This window comes from Vulpes lagopus, chromosome 6, assembly GCF_018345385.1.
Source record: "Vulpes lagopus strain Blue_001 chromosome 6, ASM1834538v1, whole genome shotgun sequence".
Classification (NCBI taxonomy): domain Eukaryota; kingdom Metazoa; phylum Chordata; class Mammalia; order Carnivora; family Canidae; genus Vulpes; species Vulpes lagopus.
Window position 1 is genome coordinate 99,496,565 of NC_054829.1, and position 21,993 is coordinate 99,518,557.

The following is a 21,993-nucleotide window of genomic DNA, read 5'->3' on the forward strand; positions in this document are numbered from 1 at the left end:
CTAAGCATTTAGGCATTAGTACTTCTTGGCTTAAACTAACTGAAACAATCAGATCTAAGACTCTATTGGGGGAGGATCTTGGCCTCTCCTCATGAGCCTACCCAAAACCATTGCTGACCTACTTAAGATAATATACTTTTATTCCACTCTACAACTTGTCTTCTTAGTTCCTACATTTTTCCACTGAAATACCCATAAGTAACCTAAAATTTTTTGGTCAGATTATCACCAAAGAGGAAGGAGAATAGTTCTCCCTCATTTCGTGTGCATGAATTTCTCAGAACAACCAAGAAAGGCAAGGATTTTTCACTCGATAACTGAAATTCTTTCCATTTTATTGTTTTCATTAAGGCTTTAAGTAAAACATCTGTCAAAGGTCTATTTTTTAAAATATTTTATTTATTTTAGAGAAACAGAGAGAGAAAGAGCATGGGTAGGGAGGGGCAGAGGAAAGAGAGTCTCAGTCCAACTCCATGCTGATTGCAGAGGCCAAAGTAGGTCTTGGTCCCACGACCATGAGATTCCAACCTGAGCCAAAAACAAGAGTCAGATACTTAACCAACTTTGTACTCAGACATCCCAGAAGTCTAATTTTTAATAAAATTCTCATTACTGTGTAAGAGAGCTATCAAAAAAATTTCCAACTTATTCATTAACCAAAGTATGTGATACCTTAGTCTCCTAAATACTACTAAAAATATTTTAATACATTATTTTAAAAACATGTAAAGATTTTCCAAGTATTAAAACCATAAAATATTATTCTTTTCATATGATTTAATCTTCAAGTCATTGATTATCCTTTCCATCTTGTCACAAACCCTACTTTCAGTGTTCTTTATCTAAGAATAAGGTTCATGCTGGCTTATAGAAATCAAGAGTTGCATTTTTGAAGCTCAGTTTGTCAAGCCACAGTGAGACTTAACTGTAAGAAACCAAGTAATGGAACATTTGGCTATTCCTCCTGTCATCTTCAGAGAAATTGAATGTTAGGCAAAATACCCAGTGCAAGCCCTTTTGAAAGGTAAAATGACTTCAAGTGAAAAAAAAAATTTTTTTAGCATATTCTACTTGAAAAACAAGTTTTCAAAGCATTTGGAATTTGAGGCTTAGTTTTATCACTCAATTTTATGATACTAAATCCCTTATAAACTATGTGGCAAATACTTATGTGCTTATTTATATGTTTTCCAAAAAGGTTGTGTTTTAAACAAACTTTATTAAGATTTTATTTTTAAGTAATTTCTACACCCAATGTGGGGCTCAGATTTACAGCCCTGAGATCAAGAGTCACATGCTCTACTGACTGAGTCAGCCAGGCACCCCAAACAAACTTTTTTAAAACAAAGTTAACAATTAAAAATTGCAGGAGAATAGGTTAATAAATTATACAGGTGTACTTTTCTTTTCTAAATTTATGAGACAATATGTAAATTATTTGGGGGGGAGTTTCAAGAAAACAATAGATGGACATGAACAATATTGCATATAATGGAAGAGTAACCACCATCTAAATATTTCATAAGCAGGGAAAATGGTGGAAGGCCAAATGGAAAGAGGTCAGAATTGCTGTGATCTTGGAGCAATACAAGAAATAGGAGGTGAACCCAAAGAAGAAGAAAAGAAAGAAGATGAAAGGGAGCAGGAGAAGGAGGAAGATCCATACACATTTGCTGAGATTGAAGACAGTGAATATGATATGATACTAGCCAATATGAGCACAAAGAAAAAAATTGGGAGTCGATCTTTTATTATAAACAGACCTCCTGCCCCTACACCTCGACCCACAAATATCCCTCCAAAAGAAGAAACCACACCTTACATAGCTCAAGGTAATGTTTTTGTTTTCTGTATGTGTGTGTACGTGTTTGGGGATGAGAGAAATTGTCCTCCTTTTAGTGGGGTCAAAAGCCCCAAAGATGAAAAATCCTTTTAAGGTCGTAAGTGAGTTGTATTGGCCCATTTTTTATTTAGAAACACAATAAATAAAGAAAATAAAAATAATGGGTAAGGTTCTGGTTTCTAATTCTTCGAAGGATAGTTTTGATAAATTATCCAAAGAACATGAAACCATGACTTGTGTCGAGAAATTCTATTTGGAACTTTTCCTATAATTCTATAAGAGGGAAGCTCAATTCCTATGAATAAATAGCAACACAGGAAAAGAGGTATTCCCCTTACTTTTTGCCCCAACTCTATTTTTTGCTCCTAATTCCACTTAAAACCTAAAAATCTGTGAGCACTAGAATCCCAGATATGTAATCCCAATTTCTCTGATAATTGCACAGCACCCCAACAATTAAGATTCACTTCATCTGTCATTGAATTTCAACTTCATTTTAGACTCCAATTCTTCTTTCTCATTCTCTACTCAGTTGAATATAAATAAAAAAACTAACAAATCCCTGAGCTTTTTTATATCTATAGCCCCAGCAGGGTATACTTACACTATTGTTATTGTTTTGCACTCTTGTATACTCTGTTATGGTTTGATGTATTCCGCAAGTCCATAGTGTCTTAGAGATGATTTTTATTTATCAGTACATTGCATACATGTGCACTGAGTGCTTTTTTGGACTAACATACCATCCCAGAGGCTGAGAAAATGGGATAAAACAATTTCTTCATTCTTGAAGAGTTCCTTGTGGACAGATATGCAAATAAATATAAATATCCAGAGTACAAGGGGACACTTTATTAGAGATTTTTTAAACAAAATGTTTGGGGGTTAACTAAAGCTGAGAACCAATAGTTGATACATTCAAACAATTTAAACCAAGTACACAAACAGAGCATTTAAATATAAACCACAAACCTACCCAACGAAGCAATTACTCGTCTGTGCTTTGTATGTTCAAAAGAAACCATTCAATCGCTTAAGCATTATGTATTAGAAATTTGTACAAAAGGGGCACCTGGGGGGCTCAGGGGTTGAGCATCTGCCTTTGGCTCAGGTTGTGGTCCTGGGGTTCTGGGATCAAGTCCCACATCAGGCTCCTGGCAGGGAGCCTGCTTCTCCCTCTGTCCATGTCTCTGCCTCTCTCTCTTCCTCTCTCTGTGTGTCTCTCATGAATAAAAAAATAAAATCTTTAAAAAAAAAAGAAATGTGTACAAGAAAATTTAGCAAGTATATGTAATTACCAGTGTACAATATATTTACTCAACAGTGATCTACTGCTGATAATGTTCAAGAAACTTTTAAAAATCAGAAAATAACAAATTAATAAATGGGTCAGCTGAAATAAAATGGCAACTGGAATAATTATCTAGATTATTAAGGCAGGAAATAGCTATAATTAGAAATTCTTAGATTGTCTAATATAGTGACTTCTAGGTTGCTACTAGCTCTTAGGCAGGGATACTATCTCCCACTAAATATTTTTTTAAAAATAGAAGATAGATACAGCTCAACACAAGAATTTAGTTGTATTAAAGAAATTTCTACAGTGGCACTTTGTCCTCTATATCCCAATCCTTGGAGAATTCTCAGGACCACAAGTAGAGACTCCCATATTGGGATGTTCTGTTTTTTGCTTTTTATCTTCCCATTCTTCTATCGGCTGTCATATTCTTATTTTCCATGAACTCTTTCTTGTTCTCTATTTGTTTTCTTTTTTTACAACATTATTATCTCTTTCTTTGGCAGTGCTGAGGGCAGTATAATTCATTTTCTTTCATTTTGCTTTGATTTTTCAGATTTCTGTGATTTTAATTTTTCTGCAGTTTTCATATTATTTCTGTTTCCTTTGTTTGCTGTTTATGCTGTCTAGAATGCTTAATACTTCCATCAAATATCTTAGCTGTGCTTTTATGTGTAAGAATGAAGCGCCAAAAACCTAAAAGGAAACTCAACTTGTTAACTGTGGACTACATTGTAGGGTAATGGGGAGGTAACCAACTTTTGCATTGAATTACCCCACATTAGTTTATTTAGATCTGTTTTCCTATGCTTTTCAGTTTACCTAGAATAAAATCCAAAACTCCAACCTACTGTATATATCTGGTTGCTGTAACTTTGAGAGATCAGAGCATGGGAAGAAGACTGGGAAATTTCACCATTTAGAATGCACAATTCAAGTCCCTTTGTTCAGTCCAGTGTATAACTCCTGGGCTCATGGTGCCTCATGTTTCATGGCCAGAACTGCTTTATTCTTTCTCCAAAGAATAAACCTTCCATCCTGGCCAGTTGCTTCAGTTCATTAGAGAAGGAATTTGGACTATGACTGCTTTAGACTTACAGCTAATCTCATGTTAAATAAGAGAATTGTGATGATTTTTCACCTAATTCATTTATTTATTAATTACATAAAGATTTATTGAGTACTAGGTGATAAAATCTCTGTGTGTTAAGTAAATGCCTTACATGTCAATGGTACATTTGTCATACACACACACGCATGCATACACATACACACACACTTGCATACACACACATACATATAAGCAGGAACTCTAAAAAATCTTAGACATCTTGAGTTTCTAAGAAATTTTAAAAGCTATTTATCTTACCTACTTATTGTACATTTGACACCCTTCAGCATTTATAAGAAATCTTTCTAATTCAGTTACATAATATAAATTACTCTCACTGCATTCATGTTATATGCAGACAGCAACCAGTGTTATAATATGCAGGATTTTTGTTTTCATATTTTTTGCAGTTAAGTATATAAAAGCAGTTACAGGTTTTGGCTCCATGTCCCAACTCAGTAGCAAAATCTGAACTGTAAATGAGGTCACCAAAGTTCCTTTCCATTATTTCTTCCTTTCCTTTTTCACTGGGATATACTTGCTTGCCTCTTCCTTTTATGTTATTGATTGTTGACCATTCTGTTCCCACATTAGGAAAAATTGTCTCATGAGCTAATTCTTTCTTGATGTTCTTTGCATTTCACAGGGTAAAAGTCTTCCATCACATCTTTCCTCTTTTTTTTTTTCATAGCTCAGGCAGCTGTATTATAATATTGCCATCATTTCCCAGAAAGCCATCCATTCAATTAGAAGAGCATTAATTTGCCCCCATTCTTGCCGGAACACAGAAGTAGTAGAGGATGTTGGCACATCCAGAATATGTTAATGTAGCCAAAAAAGAAGAATGTAGAATAGGAGATGGAAGAGGAATGAAAGATGCAGAATTCCAACTACTTCAGAAATTCAAGGAAGTACTGGTAAGGAGACTAGGCAAATAGACCAGAGAGATACAGGAAAATCAGGTTGGTTTTTGCAAGATAGTAGAAAACGTGTGTATTGGTGTCTACCCCCAGATCCTGGCACAGAGCTCCTGAAACCTTGGTAACTTCCTGGGTGACAAGAAATGTTTTTTGCTCTAATGAGGCAACTTTGAATAGGCTTTTGAATGGCTCCTGGATGAGGGATGGTCATCAAATACACCAAGCCATGATAGAGGCTTAGAATCTTCAGCCCCAGACCCCCATTTTCTTGAGAAGGGAGAAGGGCTGAACACAAACTTATTGGTCAATATACCTATGTGAGGAGGGCTCCGTAAAATCGTAATAGTAGGGGATTCCCAGAGATTCCATGTTGCCAAACAGACCCACACAGGAAGGATGGCATACTCCAACTCACCCATTTTGCAACCCCCCTCACACACACACACCTCCCCTCTGTCAACCATCAGTTTGTTCTCTATATTTACAAGTCTGATTCTTTTTGTTCATTCATTTTTTTTAGATTCCACATATGAGTGAAATCATACAGTATTTGTCTTAACTGTTAAACCATCCTATGTTTGAAGTACTACTAACGTGAAAAGGGGAATTCATATAAAATGGGACAAAGTTCTAGGATATATATTGACATAGAGTTAAGCAGTTTAACCACTTTCACACAGCATAACATAGCAGAAAGGGATTCTATTTCCACCATTGCCTCCAGAAATATAACTTATTAATGCAAAACTAAACCCAGGGTTCATTTTATTAAGAGCTGTGTTTCTGATTATTTCATTCCTGTTATACTAAGCCTAATTTTGGGTGAGCAATCACAAAAAGAATAATTCATTTTTCTTAAATGAAAGGTTTTTGAAGTCCGCATGCTTTCAGATGTTGCATTCTCTCCCAGATTTTTCTCCCTATGATATGGCAAAGGATCATTCATTAAGTGTTAAGAATATGGAGGAATTAATATGGATTTACAGTCCTCCTTAATGACAGAATTGTTGATTAAGACTAATCAAGGAAAGAAAATGAACATTTTGGTAGTGTATATAGATTGGTAGTAAAAGAATATCCATAAATCATGCAAAGAGATGACTGCCTATTGGGGAAACTTTTTCAGTATGAATGGTCAATTTCTTTTTTTCCCCTCACACAATTAGTAGAACCAAGATCCTTCAGAGTCTGTGTTGCTGGTTTTGGGGTAGAATGTAATTTCCCTTTCCATTTTCAATTGCTACTGAGTTGCCCTTGGCATTTTGCAGAGCAACAAAGTTGTATATGACCTTTTTGAGAGCTACTCAACTACTGGGGCCCTAAAATGTCAAGTACAACTCAGTTGCTCTCAGAAATTTTCCACTTGCAATTCATTTATACTTGAAATTGATCACATACAATGTAATTGAAATGCAAACAGAAAAAAAGACCTTGTAAAATCTCTTAGGAAAATTAATCTGTATCATTGTATATGTAACAGAATAGAATGGTCTCTGTCCTCATTAGTGAAGAAATGTGGTCAAATGGATTAAAGTGGGCCTTAGGTCAACTGCCTTGGATCCTGCTCTCTGGCAGGTGACCTTGTCCGAACCATTTAGCTTCAGGACTTAGTATGTATATCGCAGGTGCTTTCAGAACAGAGGGGACATATTTATTCTATTTGTAAACCCAATGTCCCTGTATACCCCCCTGAGATTCTCTGCCGCTCCCCTTTCCTTGATAGGGTGCTGGTACAGCTCTGCAAAGGAAGAGTTGTTCAGACCTGTGCTCTCACTGTCCTTCAGAAGGAATCAAGCCTGGCTATGTAACCCAGGGTTTTTGATTGGTTCTTTTTGTCTTTCTCACAATAGCATATCACAGAAACATTGAATTAAACCTATGAAGGGCTTTACTGACCATCTGTTAGAGTGTTGGCATAATAATGAAGAACTTTTCCAGCCTCATCTTCCAGAAATTCAATTCCTTCATGTTAGTGAAGGGAGAAAGAGTAATCAACTGTGGTGTAAATTGACATCAAAAGATTTATGTTACATGTGAAAATAAATGCAAATATTATCAAGCACTTCAATTTTTGTTCAACAGCAGAGTGAGTTCTGGTCTTTCTCCCCTTAAATTTTGATGCTTATAGCATCTCTGTTAAATATCTCTTTAGTAATAAATTTAGTTGGCCTAGAATACTAGTTCTTAACTGGTGATGATTTGCCTCCCAGGAAACATTTGGCAATGTTTAGGGACATTTTCAGTTATAACCACTGGGACAGCACTAATGGCATCTAGTGTACAGAGGAAGGGATACTACTAATCCTTCCTACAAGGCACAAGAAAGGCCCCATCATGAATAATTACCCAGTTCGAAATGTCAATAGTGCCAAGGTTGAGAAACCATGACATAGGTTGTGCCCATTGTTAAGACAAAGTAAACATCTGAATAGAATACTTCAGAGAATGGTCATTTGAACATTAAATCATAGATGTATCAAATAGCTACCCACACAAGTTGTCTTTTTTCTCACATTAGATTTCCTAAATTCACAATATTTTTTCACCAGCACTTTCAGCGTGTATATCTTTTTTCCTCTAAATATGTAGCAGTTGGAGAAAAATAAGATGTTCTGTGGGGTTGGCTCACTGAGAAGAACCTCCTCTGAGGGATTGGCAGCATGGTGGAATAAAATTCATGAAGACTGTGAAACTGGATGAAACAGAATTTGAATCATGACTTAGCCACTTAAAAGTTGTGTGGCTTTGTACAACTTACATAGTCTTGTTTCATTAAAAAAAATAAAGAATGATAAAACCTCCTGCATAGAGTTTTTCATGGGAATTGAAATGACACATGTACAGTAGCTAGCACAGAGTGGGATGCAAAAATGGTAATCACTATGAAGGAGAGTATTCTGTATACACGGACATGAGATAGGACTTGCTAGATCTTTTCAGTCGTGTTTTTTGCTTCTTGCCTGGGTTTCATATGCCAATATCTCATCTTGCACGACTTTTTCAAGGTATTTATTAACTATCAATACTGAACACTACATAGAACAAGTGGGACAGCCCTATCCTTTTAGAGTTTTCAATCTGCATTTCTGTAATTTGAGTTTTAATAGCAAAATTAGTATTTAATGTCTGTTTAAGTGAGAATGACCAGGTCCAATGGTTACCTCTTAAGATAGCAACATTTCCTAATAAAGGGATAAAAAGAGAAGTCACAGAAATTCTTTTGGGTAATCACCAACCATGAACCAAAAGATGAACTCATCATAGTTTCTAGTGTATTATAGAGGCTTCTCAACAACCCAAACCATTTCTCTTAAAAAAACAAAAGGAAAATTACTAGGGATGTTACTGGAGTAATATCTTCATTTATATCATCATTGAATACAAATGGTAAAAAAAAAAAAAAAAAAATCAGCCAGTGAACCTAAATGAAGTCATATGGGAGGAGATAAATCCCCAGTCCAGGGCTATGCAAGCAACAGGTGTTCAATACATGTTGCCTGCCTGGTAACAAGAGGAAGGAGGACCTGCCTGCCCAGTCATGAATTGGAGATTTCACTAATAAACTCGTTGCAAATGGCCTCTAGCTCTAATTACACAGAATTCCATAAACCAACTGCTCTGTCTTTTGAAGTGTCTCAACTTCCTGAATAAGAAACATTTCTAGAATAGAAATATTCTTATTTGCATCAAAGGAATAAATATGCAAATAAAAACAGTTTATATTCTACTCTGGTAAAAATTAATTTCCTTAGACACGGAAAACATAACTTATAGTAAGGTTTTCTGTTTGGGAAGAAAATTTTTATGGGAACATTATTAGACTTAAAGTTTCCATTACAAATTGGAAAGAAAATTCATGCTTTCTCCTTAGGAGAAAATTGATATTGCCATTGAATTAGAGTGTTTATGCCATTTTCCTTCTGGTAGTTTATATGATTTCCAACTTTCCTTCCCTACCAATCTCAGAAGTAAGCTTAAACACTTCAGTGACCTCCTGTGTGCTAGTTGACCATTTGCAGTATTCTCCTTAAAAAAAAAAAAAAAAAAGAATAGCACAACTCCTGACTACATATATCTCCCAGGCAGTAAACTAGTTTTGGATGGACAGCCTTCATAGTATGTGGCTGTGACTATCTGGGCCATGCCAACCCTAATGTGCCTATTCAAATGTGGTGGCCTAAATTTGATACATTTGTTTAAATCAATAACCTATAACTATTGCTAACAAAATGCAATGATGGTTTTAAGCCAATTACAATGCTCAATCTATCTTGGTCAATTTGCAAAGAAGCTACATCTCTCCTCTGAGCTTCAGTTTGATTAGCCAGTGTGACTTCTGATATGATTGAATATTCTCTTAACCTGTTTTTGCTGGTTAGACAAAGGAGCTGTGTACACATTGTGGTTTGGTTTGGTTTGGTTTTTACCTCATGCTACCTTTTTGTTATTACCTTTCACAGGGTAATATTGGGGGAACAAGGTAGGAAGAGTAAGGCTACTAGAGTCAAATTACCACCCTAGCCTCCCTGATTGTTTTTTCTCATCTCTATCTTCTTTCATTAGTAGGCACTCATGACACATTTGACCTTTGCTTAAATGAAAACATCAAAATGGAGGACAGTATGGAAACTAGAATGGGGCCTTTGCCTAACTCTGTAGGTGATAACACAGTTAGTAACCTAATGAAAGTTTATTGAATGAATAATAAATACACAGCTGCAACCTGTACAATATCATTCCCTGAGAACCGAGAGCACAATACAAATCTGTATACTTTTTTATATCAAATCTCTAGTTTCAAGAATAATCTTCAGAGATAGCTCTAAACATTTTATGTTGCACTACTAATGGGCATGGGACATCAAGGGGTTTGTTGTTTAGAAGCCACATCTTTATGAATGCATTTGGCTATTGCACGGACTTTCCATTAACTTAGCCACTTACAAAGAAATTCCAAATAAGTTTTGTCAGATGTTTTAAGGAAGGTGGTTTTGGAAGGGTCCCTTCACTTAAAATAGGCCACAAATGAAGTTGCATGAAGAATATTTTTGCAAAAGCAACCTAGGAAGACAAATAGTGCCAGAGAATTTGTTATATTTCACCTTCTCCTCCTCCTCTGTTCTTCTGTAGTTCTGCTTTGCTTAATGTTTTGAATATTTAATACTATGCTAATTTTTCCATTTAGTGTCATTTCTATTCTAGAGAAAATTTTATAGAAGTTGTTCTGCCAATATTTAAGATAAATGGGGATGGTATTTGGGACGTTTATATTGTTTGAGATTATTTTGAACCGCATAAATTGTTTTTCTTTCCCTGTGGACTTTTTTTAACATTTAAATGTAGTGACAACTACTAATAATGTATTCATTTTCCTTTCTTCTCAAATTCCAATTTTAGGTAGGAAGAGAAAAATAAGATTTCACTCAGGCAGAGTCATCCAAGTTGATGTATGTCATATTTGCCTTAATAGCATTTTTTGAACATTGATGAGGTAAAATATGATTGTAAAAAATAGTTTCCTGTAAAAATTCAAACACATTAGGGACAAAATCACCTCCATATTTTATAAAAAATTACCTTGGTCTATGATTTAACTTTCTAGTTGTTCTATTATTCTAAGCTCTCGGTACAAATAATCTCTTCCACAAAACAGAGCCTCCTATTTAAATTCATGCTTAAGAATTTATCCAGCACTATTAGGCCTGGAGTGACTTGAAAAATAAGAATTGGTAGCATCTTAAAATGTCAGAGCTAAGTGAGACATCAGAAATGATCTCATCTGAGCTCCACCTTTATCAGCAAGGAAATAAAGGCCCAGGCAGGGAAAACCATTTTCTCATGTCACATATGTTAACATTAAAACAAAACTATACTCCTTCCATTGTGCCACGTTGGTTAGCATTCTGGCATATATGCATTGGGTTAATTTGTTTGTTTTTTCCAATTTCTGTATGTTTAAAACAGACTCTCATCTTACTACAAATCTTGTACAAAAGTATATACAATATAAAGCTGAGTGACCCATAACTCAATGTTCAATTCTCAGGATATCATGGATTTTGCATTTACCTCTTATAAAGGTTTGTGTCAGTGAGCATGGTAAATAGAAAGTATAATGGGTGACGGGCACTGAGGCGGACACTTGACGGGATGAGCACTGGGTGTTTCTCTGTATGTTGGTAAATTGAACAACAATAAAAATTAGTTAAAAAAAAAAGAAAGTATATAAAGCCCTTTAGAACAAAAGTATTACTAGTAAATGTTAAATGTTTCAGCTAATTATTAACTGTAAAAAACTGAAAAATTAGAGAATTCTGACATTTTCTATCTATCCTTTTCCTAAGGCTACCAGAGTATGTTTACTTTGTTATGCATGTTAGAGTCAGTGATCATTTTGATGGACTAGCTCATCATGAGACAAGTTAATATAGGTCTTTTTCCAAGATTGACTCATATTAAAAAACACCTCCTAACTTCCATAGTATTGAGAAAATAGTGTGTTTGTCAATGTGCTAATTGCGTCTTTGTAAAGAAATAAGGATTGTATGTAAGTGGAAGGAAGGGACCAGTTGAAATGCATGCAGGTGAAGGTAAATTAAGAGAGAATTTCAAGAGAGATTATCCAGGTAGAAAGTGTCTTTGTACTGTGGGTGTGATGTGCTGCACACCCTGCCTTTAAAAAGTCCTGTTGTGAGCACTTTGATAACCATCCTTCTCAGACACCCAACTCCCCTCCCAGTCTTCTGTCAGATCCCAAGGCTCTTCCAACTAGAAGCCCTGGTGAAATCTCAACAAGAAATAAATATACTGTTTATAATTCTAAGGCTAGAAACTGAAAGAGAATGTTGACTTTGTAGTGTTTACTGCATTTCACACACACTGGGCACTTGTCAGCAAAACCACATATAAAATGTAAAGTGATTTTTAACAAAGTAATGCCAAAAATCTGGAAAAACCAATTCCAAGTGCAGCTTCAAAATGCAACATAATCGTTAAAATCAATCGATCGATGTACTCTATATTTGGAGAATTTGTTGTCTGGATTTATCTTTGGATTCAGATTATTTTCCATATTAATGATGTCAGACTACAGATTTTTTTTTTGTCTTAGATATTTTCAGTTATTATCTTAGTATTAGCAAAAAAAGAAAAAGCACACAAAGACTCTGCCTGTTATTAAAATTCAAAAGTGTTTCATTTTTTCAAGACTTTTTAGAGCTAGCCAATGGAAAAAAAATCAAGCACCACTTGTAAAACTTTTTCTAATATCCTAAAATATATTCACATACCATACATCCATTATTATATTTTATTTAAGGAAAAGTATAAACCACAAACCCAGAACTTGCCATTAAGTTATATTTAGCATGTTTTCCAAATACTAATTTGAAGCAGAAAATTGACTTTCAACCAGAAATATTATTTCATGTGTATAATTTTTCTTATACACATCATACTTTGAAAATATATTTGCTTTTCCTGTTTGAAAGAGGACAGTACTCTTTCTCTTGACAATACTGACAAACTGCATATGCTTAATAATAATTTTGATGTGATAGGATTTGGAGCAATTTTTTAGATATTTTATTTATTTATTCATGAGAGACACAGAGAGAGAGGCAGAGACACAGGGAGAGGGAGAAGCAGGCTCCATGCAGGGAGCCTGATGTGGGACTCGATCTCGGGACTCCAGGATCACGCCCTGAGCCAAAGGCAGACGCTCGACCCACTGAGCCACTCAGGCACCCCTGGAGCAATTTTTTAAGTTAAAAAAAATGTCATCTGGATTAAACACAGGTATGACCTTGACAATAGATTAATCTAAAGAATATTAAAACTAAAGATGAAAAATATAAGTCAACTGCTAGGCTGCGTCTTTCTATTTTTTAAAATTTATTTGAGAAAGCACTGAGCGGGGAGCCTGACATGGGGCTCAATCTCAGGACCCTGAGATCAGTACGTGAGCCAATGGCAGAAGCTTAACTGACTGAGCCACCCAGGCACTCTGGGCTACAAAGTAGCCCAGGCACTCTGGGCTACTCCAATCAGAGTGGCCAAGCACCATCCAGCTGGACGGCGCTCTCCCTCCCACATGCCACAGCTGGATTGTCCCAGGAGAGTCTGGTGAGCTGCTAAGGGAAACCAGAGACTCAACAATGCTGGGAATGCTCAAAGGTTCTTTTGGTTCCCCTCCTTCTATCTTCTTCTTTATCTTTAAAAGGGAATAGTTATGGAAGAGAAGAGGCAGCAGTGCTGTGGAGAACCAAGCAATAGATCAAAGTTAAAGGCTTGAGGCTCTAAATCATGTTCTCTACTAACAACATTTCTGGGATCATTGCGAAATTACTTAGCCCTTTTACAAGTTAGTAAAACTTCCACCTCCCTCATCTTTAAGCATATGAGGTAGGACTAAATCTCCAAGACCTCTAGCAGTTCGCAAACCCTGTAATTCAGACTACCCATAAAAAATAATGGAACAAACTCTGGGATGTTCAATTTCTAAAGTCAAGTTGTAAAAGGTATAGGCTTTTTCATTAACAAATGCCAGAAGCTATACGGAGCTTTGTGGGTGCTCAATAAATATTAAACAATGAATTTTATCTTTCATCTGCAAAATGGGATGAGTAATGCTGACTTGTCTCACAGAATTTCATGCGAGAAATAATAAATGAGAACAAAGCACTTTTCAGATAATGAAGTAATTCGAATAAGCTGCTTTAATAGGTCTGAGGTCTAGCTAGATGATGCAAGAATAAAGTGTCTTTTTCATTACTACATCTGTGAAATACAGCAGTCTTTTCATCTGTTTAAGAAGAAATAGTCATTATCCTTGCTTATCACCAGAAAGTCAGCATGAGTAATTTCTGTGCAAATGGAATTTTGCATGTGATTTTAACATTTATCACTTTTAACAAAATACACCTTTTATATATACCTGATATCAGAATGGAATCATATCTTGATTTAAACAGTTTAACAAGGTGTTCCATCAGCATTGCACTGTTTTGCCTAAAGAAAATGCTTTTTGAAATAACTGATGATAAGCTGTGCAAATGAGAAAATTGTAAATTTAATAATCCTCCTAGTCAAAAATAATACAATTCAAGACTTGCTACTAAGGAAAATGAGGTATCACACTCTAGTTTCCTAGAGACTTCCACAGTTTGTTCTTTTTTTATGTTTGTGTTCAATAAATACTATGTACTATTTTTTTTACAGTGTTTCAACAAAAGACAGCCAGAAGACAATCTGATGGTGACAAGTTCCATGGTCCTAAAAGACAAGGTACTGACATGAACTTCAGTTTATTTAATAATCTCTAAGTGAGATTTAAAGAAGTCTTATAAACAATGAATAAGGTCTCCAAGGATAGAAGTAAATAATTTTGTGCCTGATTAGTTTTACTCTTAAACTAGTGTCTTGCCCAAATATAATTTTGTCTTAAGATTAATACAAGAAAATTATTTCAAATAATAAAGGCAAGAAATAGCCTTGTGAGAATGTTTATGGTGATGTTGATGATATTGTTACCAGGGCTCTAGGAAGGTCAAATAAAACAAATTCTCTAACATGCATGGAGACCAGGCTTTCACAGACTGTTAGAGAGAGGCTTCTGGAGTTTAAGTTGGGATGGTTGGGGGCAAGGGGACAGATGATTGATTCCCCCAAAGAAGGGGACCAGCATGGGATTTCTGTACTCTGCATTGAACTCCAATCAGAGATTGCACCCTTGTCTCACTATTCTCTTGCCCTCAGTACTTGATCTAGCATTTTTTTGGAACACTTGTTTGTCATGCAGAAAAGAACTTAAAACTGTAGCTCCAGAGACATCACACACAGTAGAAAAATTTTCCTCTCGCTCTACAAAGAGGACACTGTCTCAAGTTTTCCCTAACATATCTGGTTCCTATTGAAAAGAGAAACTCTAGCAGGTTGTTTATTATTATTCTTTCCCCTGATAATACGAGCTTGGTTAAAGTTCAAAAATCAAAAACAAAAGGTGACAGATGTAGAAGGCTGGCTCTGATAATCAAAAGCAGATGCTTTTAACCTCAACGCACCTTTGAAATAACTTCAATCCAAAACAGCACTGCCTTGAAATCGCTACCAGAGAATTATTGAGAGAGATACTAAAATAAAACCAAGAGGTTATCTCACAGCAGGTGGTGTTTCATGGCTAAACACCTAGCCAGTGTCCCTTTGTGCCATCATAGAGATGGTTAGGCACCCCTTGCCCCCACTCCTTACCCCACCAAGTTACTAAATACACAATCTCAGTAGAACTGCTTCTAGGACATCATGGATTATCCTCAAGCAAAGGTATGTCCTTAAATGGGTGTTCTTCATCTATCACTTCAAGTGGCACTTCCCATGGCAGCAAGGTTGTACTTAGATCATCCTTCCAATTAAGTACATGATGCTTGAATGCAGCACATCATGAAGCTGATTTCTGGCCCTGAACACATAGATATACTGCCCACGAATTTACATGCAAAAAAAGAAAACCTTCTATTTGACAACCTTCCATTTCTAGTGATTTCATAATTTGAGCAGAAAGATTTCTCTTTTTAAGTCTACTATTATCCTTCCACTGAACCTTTACCTCTCTCAAGATATAAGTGCAGACTTCCATATGAGATCATTCTACAATTAGAATCAAACAGTTCCTGAGGAATTAACAAAGTAGAGATTATTCCTACTAGGACTCCCCACATACCTCACAGAATTTTGGAAAGAATATAGAGAAAAGATGCTTTGAGCACTTTAGGAGAAAATTTCCCCGAAGCATTTTGAAATAAATTACTCAATTATCATGTTTTAATTAAGTTCTGTTAGAGTTGTGGGGAAAAGTGAAGAAGGCCACCAGAGATGAAGGAAAGTGACAAATAGCAAGAGGAGTGAAGAGATCCTTGGAATTCTTGATCTTACCAATTGTCCTCTGGCTACTCCCAGAGAGCCACATAAGGAAAGGCTGCTAGTTTCTATTAAGCCTAGAAGAGACCAATTATTCTTCTACTGTATATACAGAAAAATAGTCCATTCTGTACCCATAAAAAAATGGAGGGGAGAATAGTGAAAGGAAACTAGAACCTAATTATGAAATATTTTATTGGACCAATATTTGCCTATACCATATTACCTAACTTGTTTCATTAAGATCAAGGATGAGTAGATTTTTAATATCCTTTCAGGGCTAGAATACTGAAAATCTTACTCATTTTGTATGAATTTTTTTCTCTTGCTATTTCGATCTGACATATTGATGATGTTTTAGATTAGTCACCTTAGAGCAATTTCCCTAGATTCCTTTAACCCTGCATATCAGTAATTCTGTAGAACAGAAAAGAATATTATTCTACTTGCAAGGAAAAGAGGAACATTAAACCTTGTGAAATGTTGAAAAACATCCCCGATTACTGTAATCTGCAGGGAAATCAGAATCTATTATGAGAACAGAAGAGATAATTAAAAATAATTGGGAAGACTGTAAAATTAAAGATTTTACCTTTTTCTTTACTGTGTCCAATCATTTTTCTCTAAACTTTTTCATATTTTTATGACCATCCAGTCCATGGGACATAATGGGTGATCAAAACTGCTTAATCCTGAAGTAATGATTGCTCTTTAACTATCCTGGGATTTCATAGTATAATAGAAAAAGTAGTACCTTTTTTTGAACCAAAAAAGGGGGAGCTGTTTTATGAAATGTTTGTCAGAATCAAGATTTTCTTAAGGACTAGACAGGTTCTCTAAGGAAGGTTAAAGAAATCATTTCATTCTTTCACTATATGCTGGAATAAAAAGGGATTACAAAAGCCAACTACTTTCCCTCTGAAATTCTAAGTGTTTCAGATGCCCTACATTCAAGACTGCCAAGGGATTGCCAGGAAGTTACATTATTGCTAAGTCAAGGAATTTTCTTGAGGAACAGAAAAAATTAATTGGCACCATTTTCATGGAAACTTAACAGATTTCTTCAACTCAATTTTCACATCCTGAAAAAATATAAGGAAAATGGTGAGGACTTTGGATCACAGATAAAAGTTTCCATCAAAATACAGTTATAAAATCTGTTTTCCTGAGTTGGTTTTGAACTTGGAAAATGCCAAAGTGGTATTGCAGAATATGCTGCTAGCACATCTCTCCCACCCCTTCCCAAAACTGAGCTTCACAGGGTGGTAGAGGGTTTGTTCATCAACACTGCAAGCCAGAGAACTGAATTTTGTCAGTGAGTTTGGAGTTGATCAGAGTTTTGAAGTCTGAGTCATGTTAATGATGCTCATAGAGGACTGATTTATAACCCTTAATTTCAGTCTATTAAGTCTATACTAGAGGAAGATTCCTTCCCAGTTACTAGAATGCTTGGATTCATTAGACCCATGACAAATAATAAATTTTCTATGAAATATTATTAGTAATTAGAAGACCACTAAGTGAACATGATCAAGTCAAAGAGGGCTGGAGAAACGTAAGGGCTGGTTCTTCAAAGAAATGGAAATATCTGGTTAATTTTCCCTGCCTTATATGTTCATATAATAGTCTTGGTTCAAGACTACCCATATCTCCCATACTCATTACACTTTTTTCCCTCTCTGTTATATCTTTTTCTTGGACTATGTCAAGGGGCCTTTTCTATCCTCACTGGAATCATCTGCATATCATTAACATAGTCTTACCTCAAATATGATACATGGCAACTGATGAGGTTTAGCATTCCTACCATTCTGAACTTCTTCCCTGTGATTATGGGTCACATCCGCAAATCTCAGTCACACAGTTAAGTAACGAATCTCATCAAGGATGTGCTGCTGCTTTCACTCTTGGAAGATAAACCGTTTCTTTGGGGTTAGGTGGGAGGTAAGGGGAGCACATTCACCCTAGCCGGCTACCTATATTAGTGTCTCCCAACCCTAGATGAGTATAAGAATTATTTGTGGAGCTTCTAAAATTTGGTTGCCTAAGTCCTACCTTAGACATGACTAAAAATGGAACACATCAGAATATTAATGAGCCATAAACTCAAAACCAGCATGCAAAAGACAAAATATAACCAAGAGAAACTTTTTTGAAGGCCATATTGTGTCAAATTTGACTGCTAACTATGTTTTATTTCAAAAATAGTCTATACAATGTAATTTTATTTTTTGCCATGTTTAAACCATGCTTAAATCCATGTTTCACATAAAAATTCAAATCTCCAACCACTCCTTATTATATTATGGTATCATTTGCTACAAATGACTTCTGCCGTTATCATTTGTTTACGTGTTTTCCATGTTGTTTTCTTACATCTGAGGCATATTCCCCCAAACTCATAATTCTACAAAAGGGGAAAAAATAGAAGATATATCAAGGGAATCATGTCAATAAAAACATGAAGGAAACATTTATTTTTGATAATGGAAACTATTCACGTGGGTTTAATATGCAGCCACTAAATCTTCTCTGCTAAGTAACTATCTACCTGGCCTTAGGTATAGTCTCTGACCACTGACTCTTCAATGCAGACTGAAAAGTCATTGTTGACTGGTCTTTTCAGAGGGTATGAATGCTCAGGGGAAAGATACAGTCAGGGAAAATATCTTGTTTGTGTTCTCCAAGTGCCCAGTGCTGCAGAAGTCTGATAAATGTTAAACAACAGAATTTTCTCTAAGTTGGAGGCCTGGAGAAATGTAGACATAGATGGTATCGCCCTTACATAGAGGAAAATAGAATGCTTGTCTCTGAAGTATTTTCATCAGGCTGTTTTTGCTAGCAGTGGATATATTAAAGAGAAAAGAGGGGGGATTATCAAAATGTGCTTATTTGAACTCCATAAAAGAATAATGGCCTCAGTTCTCTTTTTCAGTATAACTTACATTTCCATGTTCACAAAAGTCTTTTCATTAAAGTCATACCTGGGAAAACTTGTGTGATAACTGAGTTCTTGTCTGAAATGGTGATGTGTGAACAGCCCACAGTAGAAAGTAAGGAGAAGGGATTTAATGTTACACTTTGCCTCCTGAGACAATCCCAATAAAGCTCTGTGATGGAGGGATGGCATGCTCAAGAAGAATTCTGTTAGTAATTGAGGTGGGGGGTTCGATGCCTACAGACCAATCAGTACATAGCGCCAAGGAATCATGTTTTACCTGTATGTGGCAAAGCTGCAGTAACAAAACCTGCTAACCTCCAGGATGCTCAGCTGTGAATTTCAACTATCAAAGTCCTCTGCAACCTAGAGCAGGGAACAAAATTTGACTGAGCACAAGGAATAGAAGCAAAGGATAAATAGACACTAAATCTCTTGGTGAACATGATTCTACAGATGTGTTCCCTTTCAAGAAGGATTGAGGAAGAGAACAAATAAATAATATGAGAACTTCAAAAGCCACTCCAGAGAAAAGGAAGGATAATTTGATCATGAAGACTCAGGATAATTATACTTTTGTAAATGATTTGTTTAATGAGTAAGATTGTCAAACACCAAGTGATCAAAATATAGATAATGGGAAATACATTCACACATACAATAAGAACATTTCAACTAACAATTTCTAATTTTTTTAAATCTTAGGCTTTTAAAAGTATTTTACCTGTTTTAAAAATATTGTAAGGCAGTAAAGAAGTATAGATTATTTTGAATTTTCATTTATTATATTTAAGCTGAACTATTCAATCTTCAGGTACAGCACCTGACACCTATACAAAAGCCAAAAAATAGAATTTCAGAAAACTGTGAACTCATAAACAAATTGAAAACATAGGGAAGAAACAGCAGCAGAAATTCTGGGGTCAATGTCAGGCTAAGATGAAAGCAAAATACATGAAAGACATTTTAGGTAAGAGGGTAGGATGATAGGAAACATATGACATGAAGAAAAAGATCTAGTGACAAAAGGAAGCACGATAAAAATAAAATAAGCTTTAGCTAATAATTCAGTAGCAAATGAAAAACCACCTTGATCACAACAAAAAGGAGTGTTGGTGGATAAAAATCAGTTATTGAAGTTGAGAACATAATTGGAGAAGGATTTTTTTCTCAATACCAGGAAGGACTAAAAACAATCAGATGATATGGAGAAGAGAGATCCAACTCATGTATATAGGTTTGGTTGGGTTTTTTTAATAATACAAATACAATCAATGACATAGCTAAACAAAGCTTTGGAGAACAGGGAAGTGAAGGGCTACATGGGCTCCCTGTGACCCAGAAAACAATGAGGAACTATACTCATGTTTATTTATTTATTTTTTTAGATTTTATTCATTTATTCATGAGAGACACAGAGAGAGAGAGGCAGACACAGGCAGAGGGAGAAGCTCCATGTAGGAAGACTTAATTCCTGGACCCCAGGATCACACCATGAGCCAAAGGCAGACACTCAACAACTAGCCACCCAGGCATCTCAGATTTTTCTATTTTAAAAAGAATCAAAATCACTTTTAAAAATTAGAGAATCTGTGTAACAAAAATTTGAGGTAATGAACTAAACAATTTATTAGGAAAAGATCGCAACTTAAGAAATTTATTTAGTCTGGCTTTTCATTCATGTAAGAAGAAAACAGATACAGTTTTTGGATACCCAGGGTTTTAGAAAAGATGTAATTTCTGTGTACATCATGAAAGTATTACCCAAAATGTATTCTAAGTAAATGAGAGACTAAACAAAGTAAAAAGCTCAAAGAGAACTTATGGTATTAAAGAATTTGTGGTGAAAAACGAATTCAGTAAAACATGGAATTGCATTTAAGTAATTATTGTAAATTTATTTATAAAATGTGATTGTGAAATATTGATGATAAAAATAGGTAATACAGCAAATCATAATTTTATTGCAATATTCTGGGTCTGATGCTCAAATAATATAAAATCCTTTAAGAATTAGAAGAAAATGTGAAATTAAAATTATTCCTTTTCACTCATGACTTAGTAATAAAAATATATATATAAGGTAAACAGTATCTCTGAAGTTTATTTTATAATAAAATATGTACCTTCCAAATCACTTAATATTATATTTATATGCGTGTATGTGTTCATATGTATACATATATTTGTATAGCATGTATAACAAGTCAGAAACTAGTATTTTTAGCACATGGAAAATTATTAAGAGAAAACATGAGGGGTAGGAGGGATTCGGGCTAAGCTGGCCTAACAATATTCCTGCTGAAGGCAGAGCCAGGTGATCAAATATCACTTAGGGGTTGATGGAAGGTAAAGGAACCCAAGCAGATACTGAAGGTCATCAGATATGGAGGGTGGGGGAGTCTGAGTACATTAATGTAGCAGGATTCTTAGGAAAATTGAACAATACAAAGACAGACCTGCAAGTACAAACAGTGAAGCATAATTGGGAAGAGGACTCAGAGAGGCCGACTCAAGTTAGGTCAGGGGAGGAACTCTGGCAAGTTCCTTAAGTTCAAGAAATGGGGATACTTTGTTTGGAATTTATATATAATTCAGTATTCCAGGTATCTCCTAATTCACTCACATAGCTCAGAGTTAATTTACCTCCTCCATAACTAGTTCCTTAGTTATGGAACAAAAAAATAACTTCAGACGTAAATCTTGGCCACTGGGTTTTTAAGTTCTGTTACTGACAAGTCCTTTCCAATTACAAAATAATTTGGTGAGATGGTACCGCATGGTATGACATTGGTACAGCATATCTGGCATGGCTTGGAATGGTATGTATTCCTTGGGAAAGCCTATTAGCAAAGTGGGAGAAAGTTTCTTACTGTAAAAACACCTGGGTGGCCCAGTCAGTTAAGCGTCTGCCTTTAGGTCAGGTCATGATCTCCTGGGATCCAGCCCCACATCTAGATCCCTGCTCAG

At 35.5% G+C, this 21,993-nt stretch overlaps 1 protein-coding gene across 2 annotated transcripts in view; it reads left to right on the top strand.

Moving 5' to 3' along the window:
- BANK1 (B cell scaffold protein with ankyrin repeats 1) overlaps window positions 1–21,993 on the top strand; it is a 294,852-nt gene that overhangs the window by 255,878 nt on the left and 16,981 nt on the right. The window contains exons 10-11 of one of the 2 annotated variants that reach the window (XM_041760292.1): window positions 1,527–1,832; window positions 14,391–14,456. In XM_041760292.1, the coding sequence (XP_041616226.1) occupies window positions 1,527–1,832; window positions 14,391–14,456 (372 nt within the window). The remainder of the gene's footprint in view (window positions 1–1,526; window positions 1,833–14,390; window positions 14,457–21,993) is intronic. The other variant, XM_041760293.1, reaches the window with a different exon arrangement.